This window comes from Colossoma macropomum, unplaced genomic scaffold, assembly GCF_904425465.1.
Source record: "Colossoma macropomum unplaced genomic scaffold, Colossoma_macropomum, whole genome shotgun sequence".
NCBI classification, from domain to species: domain Eukaryota; kingdom Metazoa; phylum Chordata; class Actinopteri; order Characiformes; family Serrasalmidae; genus Colossoma; species Colossoma macropomum.
In genome coordinates this window covers 23,974,494-23,988,690 of record NW_023494801.1, presented here as the reverse complement: position 1 = coordinate 23,988,690, position 14,197 = coordinate 23,974,494, and the positions used below count along the sequence as shown (strand labels likewise).

The 14,197-nt window shown below is 42.0% G+C and overlaps 1 protein-coding gene across 5 annotated transcripts in view; it reads left to right on the top strand.

Moving 5' to 3' along the window:
* LOC118821466 (caskin-2) overlaps positions 1-14,197 on the top strand; it is a 68,693-nt gene that overhangs the window by 50,621 nt on the left and 3,875 nt on the right. Inside the window, exons 8-21 of one of the 5 annotated variants that reach the window (XM_036590084.1) lie at positions 299-407; positions 1,255-1,363; positions 3,726-3,820; positions 5,059-5,176; positions 5,998-6,183; positions 7,644-7,721; positions 8,811-8,944; positions 9,699-9,762; positions 9,915-10,009; positions 10,128-10,238; positions 10,364-10,465; positions 10,570-10,708; positions 11,023-12,615; positions 13,674-13,923. In XM_036590084.1, coding sequence (XP_036445977.1) covers positions 299-407; positions 1,255-1,363; positions 3,726-3,820; positions 5,059-5,176; positions 5,998-6,183; positions 7,644-7,721; positions 8,811-8,944; positions 9,699-9,762; positions 9,915-10,009; positions 10,128-10,238; positions 10,364-10,465; positions 10,570-10,708; positions 11,023-12,615; positions 13,674-13,923 — 3,183 coding nt within the window. The remainder of the gene's footprint in view (positions 1-298; positions 408-1,254; positions 1,364-3,725; positions 3,821-5,058; positions 5,177-5,997; positions 6,184-7,643; positions 7,722-8,810; positions 8,945-9,698; positions 9,763-9,914; positions 10,010-10,127; positions 10,239-10,363; positions 10,466-10,569; positions 10,709-11,022; positions 12,616-13,673; positions 13,924-14,197) is intronic. The other 4 variants (XM_036590086.1, XM_036590085.1, XM_036590088.1 and 1 more) reach the window with 4 other exon arrangements.

Genomic DNA, 14,197 nt, shown 5'->3' with positions numbered 1-14,197 from the left:
GTACAGCCTGTTTCTTCACTCTTCTCGCAAAACATGGATCATAATTTGTATTTTTTTAAATATTGTGAATTTCTTTTATGCTATAAAGAAATATGAGGTATGAAAAGTCTGTTAACATAATATATGTGGTAATATAGATTCAGTATATTAATGAATGTGGTTAAATTTTAATTTACAATTACGGACATAGCCTTCTCCCAGACTTTAATTATTTTTGTAATTCCATTTCTGACACCATATCGGCTCATATATGCATTTCATTCTTGTATTCAGTCTGTCATTCTCTTCTTTTCCTCAGGCTACTGTTGAAAGCAGGGATTGACATCAACAGAGCTACCAAAGCAGGAACTGCTCTGCACGAGGCCTCTCTCTATGGGAAGACTGAGGTAGTGCGGCTGCTGCTGGATGTAAGTCCCTGGGTGTTTGAGCATCTTTAAGCCGACTTAACATCTGTATGTTTTTTCAAGGTGCCAGAGACAGCTTCAGATTCGTTTCTAGATTCTTCTACCTTTCTGTATGTGTTGTGGTACGGTGCCTTCACGTACAATCTTTTTAATCTACTGGAAAGCCATATCTAAAAAAGCAAATGTGAAATGGAGAAAAACAGTTTCAAATGAATTGTGATACCTTTCACAAATCAGTGTGTTAGAGAGCACCAGAAAAGAAGAGTAAAGGCTGCTGAAATCTAGAGAATTAAAAACTTATTACCATGCCGCATAACATAAATTTATGTCTTTAAAAGACAAAGAACTGAATTTTTATATGTGATAGCACTCAAACAGTAAAGACATTTAACTATAACTTCAGGATCCTGAATTCTCCATTACTATCTCATAACTAATCAAACTCAGACATGAGCTCTGGTGCATGATCTTTGCATGCATGTGTTTTTTTGGTTATGTGTGTGTGTGTGTGTGTGTGTGTGTGTGTGTGTGTGTGTGTGTGTGTTTTCTGCTGTAAAGTCTTGACAGGTAAAGACCTGAAAGCATTGTCGCCACCTTCTGCTACAAATGGAAACTGAAATATACCAGTGGTTTTAAATAACAAACAACTTCACTGTTTTGTCAATAATTTTGTCCTGGTTTATCAAGATCTATCAAAAATTGCTTATTGTCTGATCCCTTAGAAACAGCAGTAACAGCCATCTTAAAGCCTAAATTCTATTTCTACTTTTTTGTCCGTTTTTTATAGATGATATGTCAATAGTGTAAGAAACAGTGTAAGTGAAACTGTTTTGGTTGTTTTGCCTTCCAGGCTGGAATTGACGTGAACATTCGGAACACATACAACCAGACAGCCCTGGACATTGTCAATCAGTTTACCACCTCTCATGCCAGCAAGGATATCAAACAGCTCTTACGAGGTTAGGCCGCCTATGTGATGTGTATGGTTTTTATGGAAATGTGCCTTCTGGAGTGTTTCTATCACTTTTTTCAGTTTATTTTCTTGTTATCCTATCTAGCGTGCTTCTGTTCCTGCCTTTTCTTATTTAGTTTGTATAATTGTGCTAAATAGTATTTAACTGATGTATATTTGTGGTTGTGCACAAATAGTGGCGTGTAACATTGTGAATAGGAGCACAGCAATGTGTATAATGACACATTTTTCTGATGTATTTTTTGTGGTAAAGAATGCATGCTGCAAAGTGTATTTGGGGTTTGTGTGTATGTTTGTGTATACTGGCAGACCTTAGTGAGTTCTGTAAGGGGCCACAGTGGGTAGAGAGGAACTATAATTTAAAAAGCAGCTGCAGCTCTCTGTTATGTGCCCTGTTCTTTTCCTCAAAATCTGAAAAATCTGTGTGTGTATGTGTGTATGCTAGAGACGGACATGGAGAGCTTAGTGCTGACTTCAGAATGTATTATGCCTTCTGTGTCTATCTGTGTGTGTGTGTATTTGTGTGTCTGCATGTGAGCATCTCCCACTGGTGGTGCTATCTCCTCTTTAATCCGGTCTGCAGTCTTTGAGCTCAGTCAGTAAACAATGCACTGTAAATCATAAAGGTGTGTGGGGCTAAAGCGGGCTGGCCCACAAGATCTTTAAGATGCCTATGGCTCGGATGAAGTCTGTGTGATTATATAGCTTGCAGTTATTTATTTATCCTTCATGTGCACACCACATGAGTAGTGTATAGAATGATTTAACCACTCTGCAACAGAGCCAGTTACAAAGCAAACATATTTGCACTAGGCCTGGGCGATGTCTACAAATAATTAGCATGATATTTTCTGTTTTCTATTTGCTGTTGTCTAATAGCTTTTTAAGGCCCCTTAGTAACAGTAAAAGTGAATAAAACATTTTGTGCACATATTATTTAATATTGTTGTTCGCCCTTTTCTGATCCTGTTTTCTGGTCATAGATGGGGGTCTGAGGAACTTTCTGTGCTTTTAAAAGTTCTAGGGCTGGAGCTAGAAGCTCTAGGGTAATTACCAGTCACTTTAGCTAGGTTGTTTTACTGCAGTGGATCACACTGAAGCAAGTTGAAGTTCCAAAGCACGTCAAAGCAGTAGTTAAAGCTAGCATCACAGTAGCAGATAGAACTAAGAGGCAGCTTTTTAACAACCTCTCTCTCTCACTCATAAACGGAAAAAAATCACTGTTGCACAGCACACCCACACACTTCTTAAAGGAATGTGAATCTCAGTTTCTCGGTACATTTAGCAAGCTGTTTAAAGGTAAATTAACTCTCTCTAGCTCTCTGTCACTTTCCCAACATGGCTATTCTAGCTCCCAGTGTTATGTGTAAAATGTGTATGTAATCACTGCTGTCACAACAAACATGCATCACCATAAGTTTTTGAATGGGCTAAAAGAAACGGGCAGAAATGACTTGGGAAAAAGTCTGGTTCCATTGACTTACGTTGAAAGTAAAGTATGTCTTTTCCTTCTCCTGTAACGTTACCATTTTGGAGATATATGAGGTTTTCTTCCGACAGCAGCGATATATTCATTTGTTTATGCAGGCGTATGTAGAAAAAGTCAAGTGAAAATGTATTTATATTGTGCTTTTTAAACAGACTTTGTCACAAGCAGAAAATTGGGGTCCAAGCCCCAATGAGCAAGCCAAGGGCAAAAGTAGCAAGGAAAAACTCAAGAGCCGAAAAACGTAAGAGCCAGAGGAAACAAGTCTCGGAGGGGAAACCCATCCTCCTCTGGTTGACACTGGATAGCAAAACAATAATACAACAAGAGCAATATGAATAGAGAATAAACGTTTATAGTTACCTTACAATATTGAATATAAAGTAAAAAGGAAAGCTGTTCAGGGAATGGTGACAGCCTTACAGTACACAAAAAATACTTGCAGGTCTGATGTAAGTAGCTAATAGTCTTAGCTGTTAGTACTTTTTTGGTGCATCACGCAGTAATAAATGTTGGTACTTACTTAAAGGAGAAGTTATCCTTCACATGCGCACCACATAACTAGTGTATAGAATGATTTAACCACTCTTGATTTCTCTTGAATTGCACAGCAACTTGTTGCACACCCAGTCAGAGACCCCTGTTTTAATCATTATTTATCACTTCTCTTAACATCCTTGCAATGTCCAACAGCTTTTTCCAACATTAAATGTCCATATTTATGTCCATATTGTGCAGTCCAGTGGTATATATTGAGTGAATAACTTCACTGTGTTCTTTGGCATTTGGCCCTGTGTCAGAGCTAGTTTATTGCACTCAGGTGTGGGACGTTTAACTGACGTATCTTTGTGTGTGTCCTCAGAAGCCACAGGAGTTCTTCAGGTGAGAGCTCTGAAGGACTACTGGAACCTCCATGACCCTACAGCCCTCAACATTCGCGCTGGTGATGTCATTATGGTGGGCAATATTGTATTTCACTGCTCTTTGTGTGCATTTGTGTAATTGTACTGCTATTGGCCAATGACCAAACAACACGGAACAGGCTTACCGTGCTACTGGAACCCTATATTATGGGCTGTGTTCCTGATGTCTTGGGGATAGCAACCACATAATGTCATCCAAACAACACAGGTGTGTGTGTGTGTCTGTGTGTGTGTAAGACTTGCAAACTCTTTAACAATAGATTGAAAAACACTTGAATGTTCCTTAAATTGTAATGTTCTTTCAGTGCACATTGCAAAATTTGATATCCTAGCATGTGGAAACATCTAAAGCCTAGTCATTGTGTCTAATATTTCTCATAAAATTGTTGTAAAATATTATAAGGTGTTTGCTATTTGTCTGTTTTCCCTTTGTCTAGGGAAATTGTCTAAGAAAGGCTCTTAATCTATGTGGCGCTGTTTGTTTTAGGGTATAATGATTTCGCTTTTTTCAAAAAAAATAATGCTTGCAACAAGCAAACTTATCTACCTATGCAATCAGATAATTTTACTAGATGAAATGGCTTAAAAGTAAAAGTAGTAAAAATAAAAGAAATAAGCTAAAAGGTATTGTAATAATCTTACACCAACCTCAAAATGAGGCATATTAGATATATTGACTAGTTTAAAGACAATTTCACTTGCCAAGACATCCGTTTTTGTAGTGCGCTGCATCTGTTGTATGGGGCCTTCTCTCACTGTCTTTTTTTCTCCCTTTCTTCCCACTTCTGTTGTGTTTAAGACTTTTGTTTCCTTCATAGTGCTCTGATGGCTCATAGCGTTTACATTTCAGTCCCAGACTGAGAAGGTTTTCACACAACACTGTTGCACAGGAAATGTTTGGACGGTTTCTATATAATATTTTACACCTGAAATGCTAAACAGGAGCCCAGCTGTGGTTCAAGCACATTAATATGGAAACAGAGCTAGAACTGCAAAGGAATGAGCTGAATGGTTTCTTTGTGAGTGACTGAAGGCTCGCTGCTGTGGAACTATAGTGGACTTGTAGAACCTGTCATGCAGATAAATCTGACAGGAGTTGAATAGCTGCAGTGTGTGTTTGGGGGGATTATGTTACATAACATGCAAAAGGTTAATGATTAAGGTTATTGTCACTACTCCAGATAACCCTCAGTGTCTTTGCTTTTTGTCATGAAAACAATCTACCGAGGTAGTAGTAGGAAAATGATTGGCTGTCTGTGTGGTGTTTGGCAGGTGCTGGAGCAACACATGGACGGCCGCTGGAAGGGTCACATCCATGATAGCCAGAGAGGCACGGACCGTGTAGGCTACTTCCCCCCATCCATAGTGGAGGTCATCAGCCGACGATCTGGTATGTGCTGCTGTATCCTAGTACCCTGCGCTAACACTAATACAGTCTATTATGGATGGTTTTGGTACCACCATCGCATATGGTAACCTGGTCTTTCCTTGTCTCATACACATGCACACTTACTCACACATGTATATTAAAAGACTACTCCACCTAATCTCTATCTTCAGAACCTGTAGCATACTTGAAAAGGGACAGCAAACCTGTTCTAAACAAAGTTATAATAGAAGCCCACGGGCAGTTGCTTTTTAACAGTTTCAAATAAAGGTATAAAATATTCATGCCAATTTGTTTTAGTGCAGAGCAGGATGTATTCAGGATAACAGAAGTAGAAGGATGTGAGTCATTTTATGGAATGTAACGTTCTAGAACCTTTCGGATTACTGATGTCAAATTACCTCATTTGCGGCAGTAGATCCTTAATGAGTATGAATGCTCTGAGACAATGTTGTGACATGATAACTGTCTTAGTAAAGCTTGTTTTACATTTAAATCAAGCATGTTGTGTTGTTACAGAGCATTATATTTAATTTAATTACAGTATTTCTCATGGTGTTCTGAAAATGTATTTGCTGTAGTTTGATTGATTTATATTTTAGGTTTCACAACATAGTGTGATTGCTGACACCCTAAAAATGTAGTTTGAATCTTAGACTTTGGTTAGGAAAAATAGTCCAGCAGCATAGCGAGTTATCTCTCTTTCTCCACCCTTTTGCCTTTAGTGTCACCAACACATCGTCCAATAAGTTTCATCCCTAACCTCCCATAAGCTTGCATTAACCCACCGCTCGTGTGTGTGCGTCTGTGTGTGTGTCCTGTAGGGGGCACCCTGTCACGGCACTGTTCTCTGCCCTGCCAGAGGCAGCAGCAGCTCTCCAGAGCGCCCCTCACCTCCAGTCTGAGCATGAGCACCTCTGTCACCCCTCAAACCGACAACTCCTACACTCTGTACACCCCTAACCCCCACCTGGCTCTGCCCCATGCGAACAGCCTGAGCGTCAACCCAGGTACACACTCAAAAACATGCCGTCATGTTCAGGGACATGCACACTACAGTTGCTGGTCTATTAGGTACAATTGTCTTGTACCTATGCTCACTGTCCATTGTTTTTCACACATAGACATGAACTTTGTTGGTATGCAATTACTGACAGTAGCTCATCTGTTGCTATAGGGGTAGTTCATCATAGCTACCTCTACCTGATCCATCAAGGGAAAGGGACCATAGCTGACCATGTATTATTTTGGTGGTTGATCGTTCTCAAAACGACAGTGACATGGTGACATTCAGTGGGTGCACTGGCCTATTTTTTAGATACATCTACCTTGTTGGTACACCTGGTAGGAGTACAATTAGAGACTGAAACTCTTTTTCTCTGCACACATTAGTCATTGTACTGGTCAGTTTTTGAACACAGGAGCACAGCTGACTGGATTTTTCTCTGCGCTGGGACTGAACCCTGCTCTCCCACCTGGGAGATTAGTAACTTAGGCCTGATTCACACATACTACTTCTGCATGGCGTGAGCGACGCAGAAAGTCTTGCTTTTCATTTCGCCGCCCATGTTAACTGGTCAGCACTTTCACACAGGCTGTGAAGCGACAGAGCGCCCCAGATGCGCAGTAAAGCATTGCGGTATTTAGAGAATAGACCCAGCACTGATTTTTTTCTGTGCACATCACGCAGCAAAATACGCGGAAATAAGCCATGGAAATGGATTCAATGAAAATTAAACAGAAAATCACATAACCGCTAATTTTTAAATTAAATTTAATTCATTATGAAATACTAGTTAAACATTCCGTGCTGCAAACAGGCCAGCGCGTTCAAGCTGTTGTGCTCACACTGCTGCATCTCTCATGCCTCCCAAAGGTAGCATATGTGAATAAGGCTTTAACCATTCGGCCAAACGGCCAACACGTTCTCTGAGACCTTAACATTTGGCCCATAACTCAGCTTAAATGAAAATTCAACTCAAAACACAACTACAACTATATTCAGGTCCTCCCCCATCAAGCCTCTATAAGCCCCCCCGACGCACACACAACCATAGTCAGACTATTTTCATCCCAGCTGTGACATTGCAGTGTTTAAAAACTCCAGTAAGACTGCTGCATTAGATATATTCCTAGTAGCTGAACATCCACTACCATGTCATTGTCACTGTTGTGCTGACCAATATCTGGCCAGTAGTGGTCGTATGGTGGTATATTTCCATTGATGGATGGGGTAGAAGTGGCTGACAGATTGAGCAACAGGTGGGCAGGTCAACAGAAACTCACTTGGCCTGCAGTAGGTATTACTTTTACTCACACAACAGCCCCCGCCTAAAGTGCCAGCCACTACACCAAAGCCCTCTTTGGATGGGATGTGTAACACACCTCAAACACACACTTAACCCCCCACCCCAACTCCCTACCCAGAGGCAGAGAGGCCGCTGGCCCATGCAGTGTTTGTGTCTGCTAGGTGGGCCACCCAGCAGCCTCTCGCAGCCCACTCTCTCCTGCCTTGAGGATGTCTGGGTTCTGAGGAACTCCTGCACTGGTAAGAATTGCTGACTCCTTGCTGCCCTCTACTGCCTGCTGAATGGCTAGACTACATAACCAGCAGTAAAGAACATCAGAGCTGCTCAAGCGTCTGGCTTACTGCAATCCCCGTAGCAAAAACCTCTCATGTGAATGTAGACTGAGCTTTGTGTTTGTAGAGTCACCCCTGTTTGTGAGCATTAACCCCATCATGCCTCTGCCATTATCCTGCACTCTTCACTGCTGCCTTCACCCAACCCCGTCTGACCCCAGCCTGCATTGTCTTGACTTGAGTCGTCCCCTCATCGGCACTGAGGGCTGTGCCTAAATGGCCCCTTGCTCTTCGATCTCTCTGGCCTGCACTGGCAATAACATTGTGCCAGCACAGTGATGGCATGAATGGCTTCCTATTTAAAAATCTAAAAATTGTTTAAAAAAAAAAGCAAGTATTATACTGCAATTGTGATGCATCATATTGTTTTAGATTTGCAGTAGGGAGTCAGCAAAAGGAAGCAGTTAAAGGAATAAAGGAATAGTTAATTCCAAATGTGATTGATCAGTCAAAGTATGTTTAGTTTCTGGCTTTTTTAGTTATGGGCTGGAGCTACGAGGCTAATGCAAGTATCAAGTAATGCATGAGCACAACACAGTTCATAATTGTTGTCTGCACATAAGATATTTTACCACTTACAAGCTTTAGGACTAAATTCTTTTGCAAAGGTCCTTTTAGAGGCTCACTTAGTACTCTACCAATTTCATTCAAGCCTTATAATAGCTGTACAACTGTTTTCAGAAATGTGACATACTTGTCTACGACATTACCCTCGTACATACTCCAGTGAAAAACTAAAGATGTACACATCTGACATCAGGCATATCTTGGCTGATTGATTATAACTGGGGTAAAGTAAACATTGTGTAATTTTAATTTTTTCACCAAACTATTCCTTTAACTCCTTTTGAGTTACTATAACAAGCATCCTTTTGAATTACTATAACAATACACTCATTGGATCTTTTTCTTCTTTTTCTTTCCTTTGTGTCTTTTTCTGTGTTTCTCCTTCTCTTTATTTCTCTTCTTCCTGTTTCCTGTGGGTATAACCTCCAGCAGGGGACAGGAACAGCGTGGGCAGTACAGGCAGTGTCGGGAGCACGAGGAGTGCCGGGAGTGGGCAGAGCACGGAGAGCAATAGTGCCCCCAATGGCCTGCACCAGCACACAACCCAGCCTGATTCCAACAAGGTAAGCAAAGTTTCAAAGAATTCAGTATTCTCCAGTGCCATCTCACTGTTGATTGTAATGATACCACTTATCAACTAATACTGTTTATTCCATCCTAAATATAATAGTCTGCTGTTGGGACTGGGACTTTGTTTGTCATTTCAACCATATACAGGCAAACACTGAAACAAAATGGTGTGCATTCATGGCTTGGGTGCAGCATATAACATGCAAAACATGACATGACAGTACACAAGTCAAGACAGTACACAAGTATCCAAAATTGTCACTAGCAGTACACACACACACACACACACACACACACACACACACACACATATCATCCAAACCGCTCATCCTTCTGGGTCACGGTGGGGTGCTGGAGCCTATCCCAGCTGTCATTGGGCGGAAGGAAGGATACACCCTGGACAGGTCGCCAGTACATGCATAACAGCATATGTTTAATAACAATTCATAATTCACATTAATAAATAAACAGTAGAATAGTATTCACAGTAGTGATTCTGTTGCAGCATGTGACAGACACTACTTAGTATTTGTAGTATTTTGATGTGTAGTATGTTAAATGCAAATATCTATATAGTAATAATTGTAGTGATATGTAATATATTATACCGATTCAGGGTACCTATTTAGGTTTAGATTTCTCAAAGTAAATATACTGAAATAGCCTTGACCGCGGTTTTTGACAGTTTATCAGTATAATTGTATTAAACTTTAAAACCTATGTTTTGGCTTCTTGTTTTTTGAACAGCAAGCACCACCTGGTGGTGATTCAGTGCAACCAGATCACCACAAACAGCCTGATCAATCTACAGGTACTACATCTCTCTGTGTCGTGTCCTCTTCATGCAGATTTTACATGATTTATTTGGATGTAAATAGGTGCAGTTCGGGTTTTGGATTTATTTTCACTTATTATTTTCCCGCAGACAACAAAACAAGTGTACATTTGTGTGTTGTTCTTTAGGCATTCCTAGAAGGCCAGCGCTTGCTGTCCCTAGAGCAGCAGAGCAGAGCTTTTTGCAGCAGTTTGTGCGACCACAGCAGTTGTTGGAGGGCAAAGTAAGAACACCTCAAACCAATGAAACATGACAAACTTCCAAATAAGTTTCAAATTTAAAAAGTCTCAGTCCCAAATCATATTCAGAGAAATGGATTGTATCCGCTTATTATTTTGCAGGATGCTGAAGCAATCTACCAGTGGCTGAGTGAGTTTCAGCTGGAGCAGTACACTGCTAACTTCCTTAACGCAGGCTATGACGTCCCAACCATCAGCCGAATGACCCCTGAGGTAGAATTCTACTCAGTGGTCTATTCATATGTCTTAGAGCACTTTGATATGTAATACAGCAGTGTTTTTTTTTTTGGCAAATGGATTATGTGCTCTCTCTTCATTCTCACTTACATCTTTATCAGGACCTGACTGCTATTGGTGTAACAAAACCAGGTCATAGGAAGAAGATCTCTTTGGAGATTGGCAACTTGAGCATTCCAGAATGGCTACCTGAATATACGCCAGTGAGTTACATTATAGTACTGATTATTGTTCCTGTCGTTACTGTAATTATTTATTTTGTGTTATAAGTTATACAGTATATATGAATTTTGTCCCTCCTTTTTAGGCAGATCTGGGTGAATGGCTCAGTGCTATAGGTCTGCCTCAATATCACAAGAAGCTCTTGGAGAATGGCTACGATTCCATCACCATTGTCAGAGACCTCACATGGGAGGATTTGCAAGAGATTGGGATAACTAAACTAGGTGAGCTAATATACTTTTGAATTTTGCCCCTTTAAGCTTTTATTCATTAGCAGAGTTTTAGGGCTGTTTTGTAGAGGTACTCTAAGTTGACATCACATCGTATTAAGCTAATACTAGTAATACATAGTAAGCTAATCACTTAATGTGATTAAGTGAATAACAAAAGTGATGCACTGTACTATATGATCACTGGTTTTGATTGTATATTAAAAGCAGTTAATACAAACTTTTAAATGGTAAGGTATATGTAACTGGTTTATTAGTATGCATTTTGCCCATTGTGATGGTTGTGTTTGCCTCTGACCTGCCTTCAGGCCATCAGAAAAAGATCATGCTGGCAGTGAAGAAGCTTTGTGACCTGCATAAAGCTCTCCTCCAGACTGAGTCAGACCAGGGAACCCTGCGCCGCAAAACCCCTGCAGCCCTGGACCTTCTCCCAATCGAGCCACCCGCTGATGGTGGTGACCTCCCCTCGCCTCACACCCCCATGATGCTCACCTTCCAGGACAGTGAGCTGAGTGCCGAGCTACAAAGTGCCATGGCCACACACTATGGGGGCCCCCAGGAGGGCCTGGCCATCAAGAATGCTGTGGCTATGTCAGTCAGCCAGGAGAGCATTGATACTCGTTCCAGAGGTTCAGGGCGATCTCAGGAGCCTCCTGTCACACCATCCTCCTTCTCCTCTGCCACAACCCCTCACAATCATTCAGAGGAGAGTCTGGACAGTGCAAACAGCAGCCCTGTGAAAGAACGGAACATTCCAGAAGGCCGGGACCAGCAGCAGCGGCCTGTTATTAGCTCTTCAGGCTTTAAACACCCTGCAGTGCAAACCAAGCCCAAACTGGCCAGCTCTCCAGCCAAGAAGGCGTTCAGCTACCTGCATGCCAACAGTGGCAGTGCCACTCTGGACCGACGCTCACCCGGAGCGCCTAAGAAGCGCACCCAGAGCCTGACTCGTTACGCCCTGTCTGATGGTGAGCCTGATGAAGAGGACGATGAGGAGTTGGCCCAGCCTCTGGCTGCTGCCCTCCCCTCTTATGCCACTCTGAGTCGCAGGCCTGGCCGCAGTCAGCCGGCCCGCCTCCAGTCTGCCCCTGAGCAGCCGGTGGGCCGGAGTCATTCGTTTGCTGTAAGGGCCCGGCGCAAAGGTCCTCCTCCACCCCCACCCAAGCGTCTCAGCTCAGTTAGCAGCAGCACCAACACTGAGGCAGCACCAGACCCTCAAGTGAAGCCTGCAGCCAGCGTGGAGACCAATAGTCCTGGCATAGTAAAAACTATCGCGGCCACTTTAGAAACAGCTATAGTGGGCCCCAGGGCAGAGCTCTGCCAGGAGGCCACTTCTTTCATTTCCACCTTCACTGAAAGAAAGAGGGCCCTGAGCCAGAGTGAGCCCAGTGCATCCCCGCAGGCCGAAAGTGACAGAGCGGTGAAGTCTGACTCCGAGGAGGATGAGGGCACTAAGGATGCTGGCCTCGACAGCTCATCCTCCCCTCAGAACAGCTCCAGCGAGTGCATCCCCTTCGCTGAGGAAGGCAATCTCACTATCAAGCAGCGGCCCAAAACAGGTGGTCCACCCAGGGCTGACAGTGTCGTGGAGCATCCAGAGAGGCTGAAGGCAGTCAAGGCACCCGAGCTTCCAGAGTTCAACCTGAAAGAGTCAGACACCGTGAAAAGGCGACACAAACCAAAGGAGAAAGACCAGCCACCATCCGGGTTAGATAATGAGCACCAGCAACAGGGCGCGGTCAAGTTGCGCATCAGCGAGACTGATATTGCTGCACCTTGTCCGGAGCCTCTAGCAGCCCAGCCTGTGAAGGCACCACCACCTCTTGCTCCAAAACCGGCTAGTCCTCCAAAACCTCCACACCACGCTGTTAATCTCAGACAGACTGCTCCTGCAGCCCCAGGTACAAAGTTTAAACAGGTGGTTTGGTCAAAAGTCAGATTTCCCCTTAGCAATTTCCCCTTAGCAATTTCCCCTTAGCCCAAAAGCACTTGATCAGCCCAGACATGCTTGGTGCCTGAAGTTTGCTATGTATGAAACTTTTTTGCCCTGTATGCCTAAATCAACACTCACTTGCTTTAAATATTGTTGACTTGTTAAAGAGGAGTTTCACCATTTTTTTTTTCAAAATTTCTGCATAATTAAATCGGTAAGGTGTTAAACAGTTATTCAGAATGTTTTGGTGCGAAATGCACCGTTCTTGAGAACCTTATCAGAACTTTTTACAGTGGTGGTAGTAGGAACCAGATATCTGAAGTGTTTATTCGCTCTAAAAGCTTTATCACAAAGTTATTATGTAATATGGTTACAAATATGTTGCCTCATGGTTGAGACATTATTTTACAATAGAGAACATTTTGGCCTACAACTTGATATACAGTCATAGCAGAGGGTGTTCCAAAGTAAAATAGTACCCAAAGAAAAGTTTTTCAGATTTTTACCAATATTTTACTGTCATCAATGTTACAAATAAAAAACAAAAATCATGTAGTGGTAATTTTAAATAGCATGTTTCCCTACAATGCACCGTTTTATATCATACTGCTTTGAGTGACTTTTTTACATTTTAACCATTTAATTTTGCAGTAATTTTGAAAAATTTGTGGAATTTCCCCTTTATGTAATGACAGATATACTTAATTATATGGTTTCTGTTACGGACATGCTGTTATCTCCAAACTCTGGGATTACTTAACTAGATGTTTTCGTATTTCAGTGTAAAGTGGTGAGATGGCTTGCACACCTGTGCACCTATTCCAATTTACTGGCATAGTAAAAATCATACAAATCATAACAAAGTTTTTAAAATACCAATGAAATATGATAATATGCATATTTGACAAATTAAACTCAGATCTGTTCAAGTGAAGAATAACTTAAATTATAAATCCCTCTGTGATAGTTTAGGTAATTTTTAAGTTGTAGTTGTTCTAACTCTTGTTTTTGTCATTGATATTTAAGTGGGAGGATCTGGTGTGACAGTGAATGTGGTGCAGAGCGTGGCATTTGCTGCGCCCACATCTCCAGTGCCCTGTTCTCCTGTTCCTCGACCTCAAGTTCAGCCAGTATCGTCAGGAAACCCTCAGGCGTGTGTGGAGGTGGGCCCAGGTGCCGTGCTGGTGCAGCAGAGACTGGATCAGACCAGCTCCTCTCTGGAGGAGGCGTTAAAGGCTGTGGAGAGAAAACTCACCTTAGATGACATGACTGATGGGTAAGACAGAAGCAACACAGCAGACACATGCACGCACAAATGAAAAAGAGCTGCAGAAATACAAATGTAGTCAGGTTGTAAATAGAGCTTACTTGTTTAGTACATGTAGAATCTGCATCGTGAGTCCACTTTCACCACAATGTCTACAACAGCATAGTTCTACCGTTAAACACATCTTTACATACAACATGACTTTACATGTACTACAGTTCAAAAGTAGTACATGGTATTGCTTAATCAGTGCTTAAAAAACAATTTGGTTGCAGATGAATGT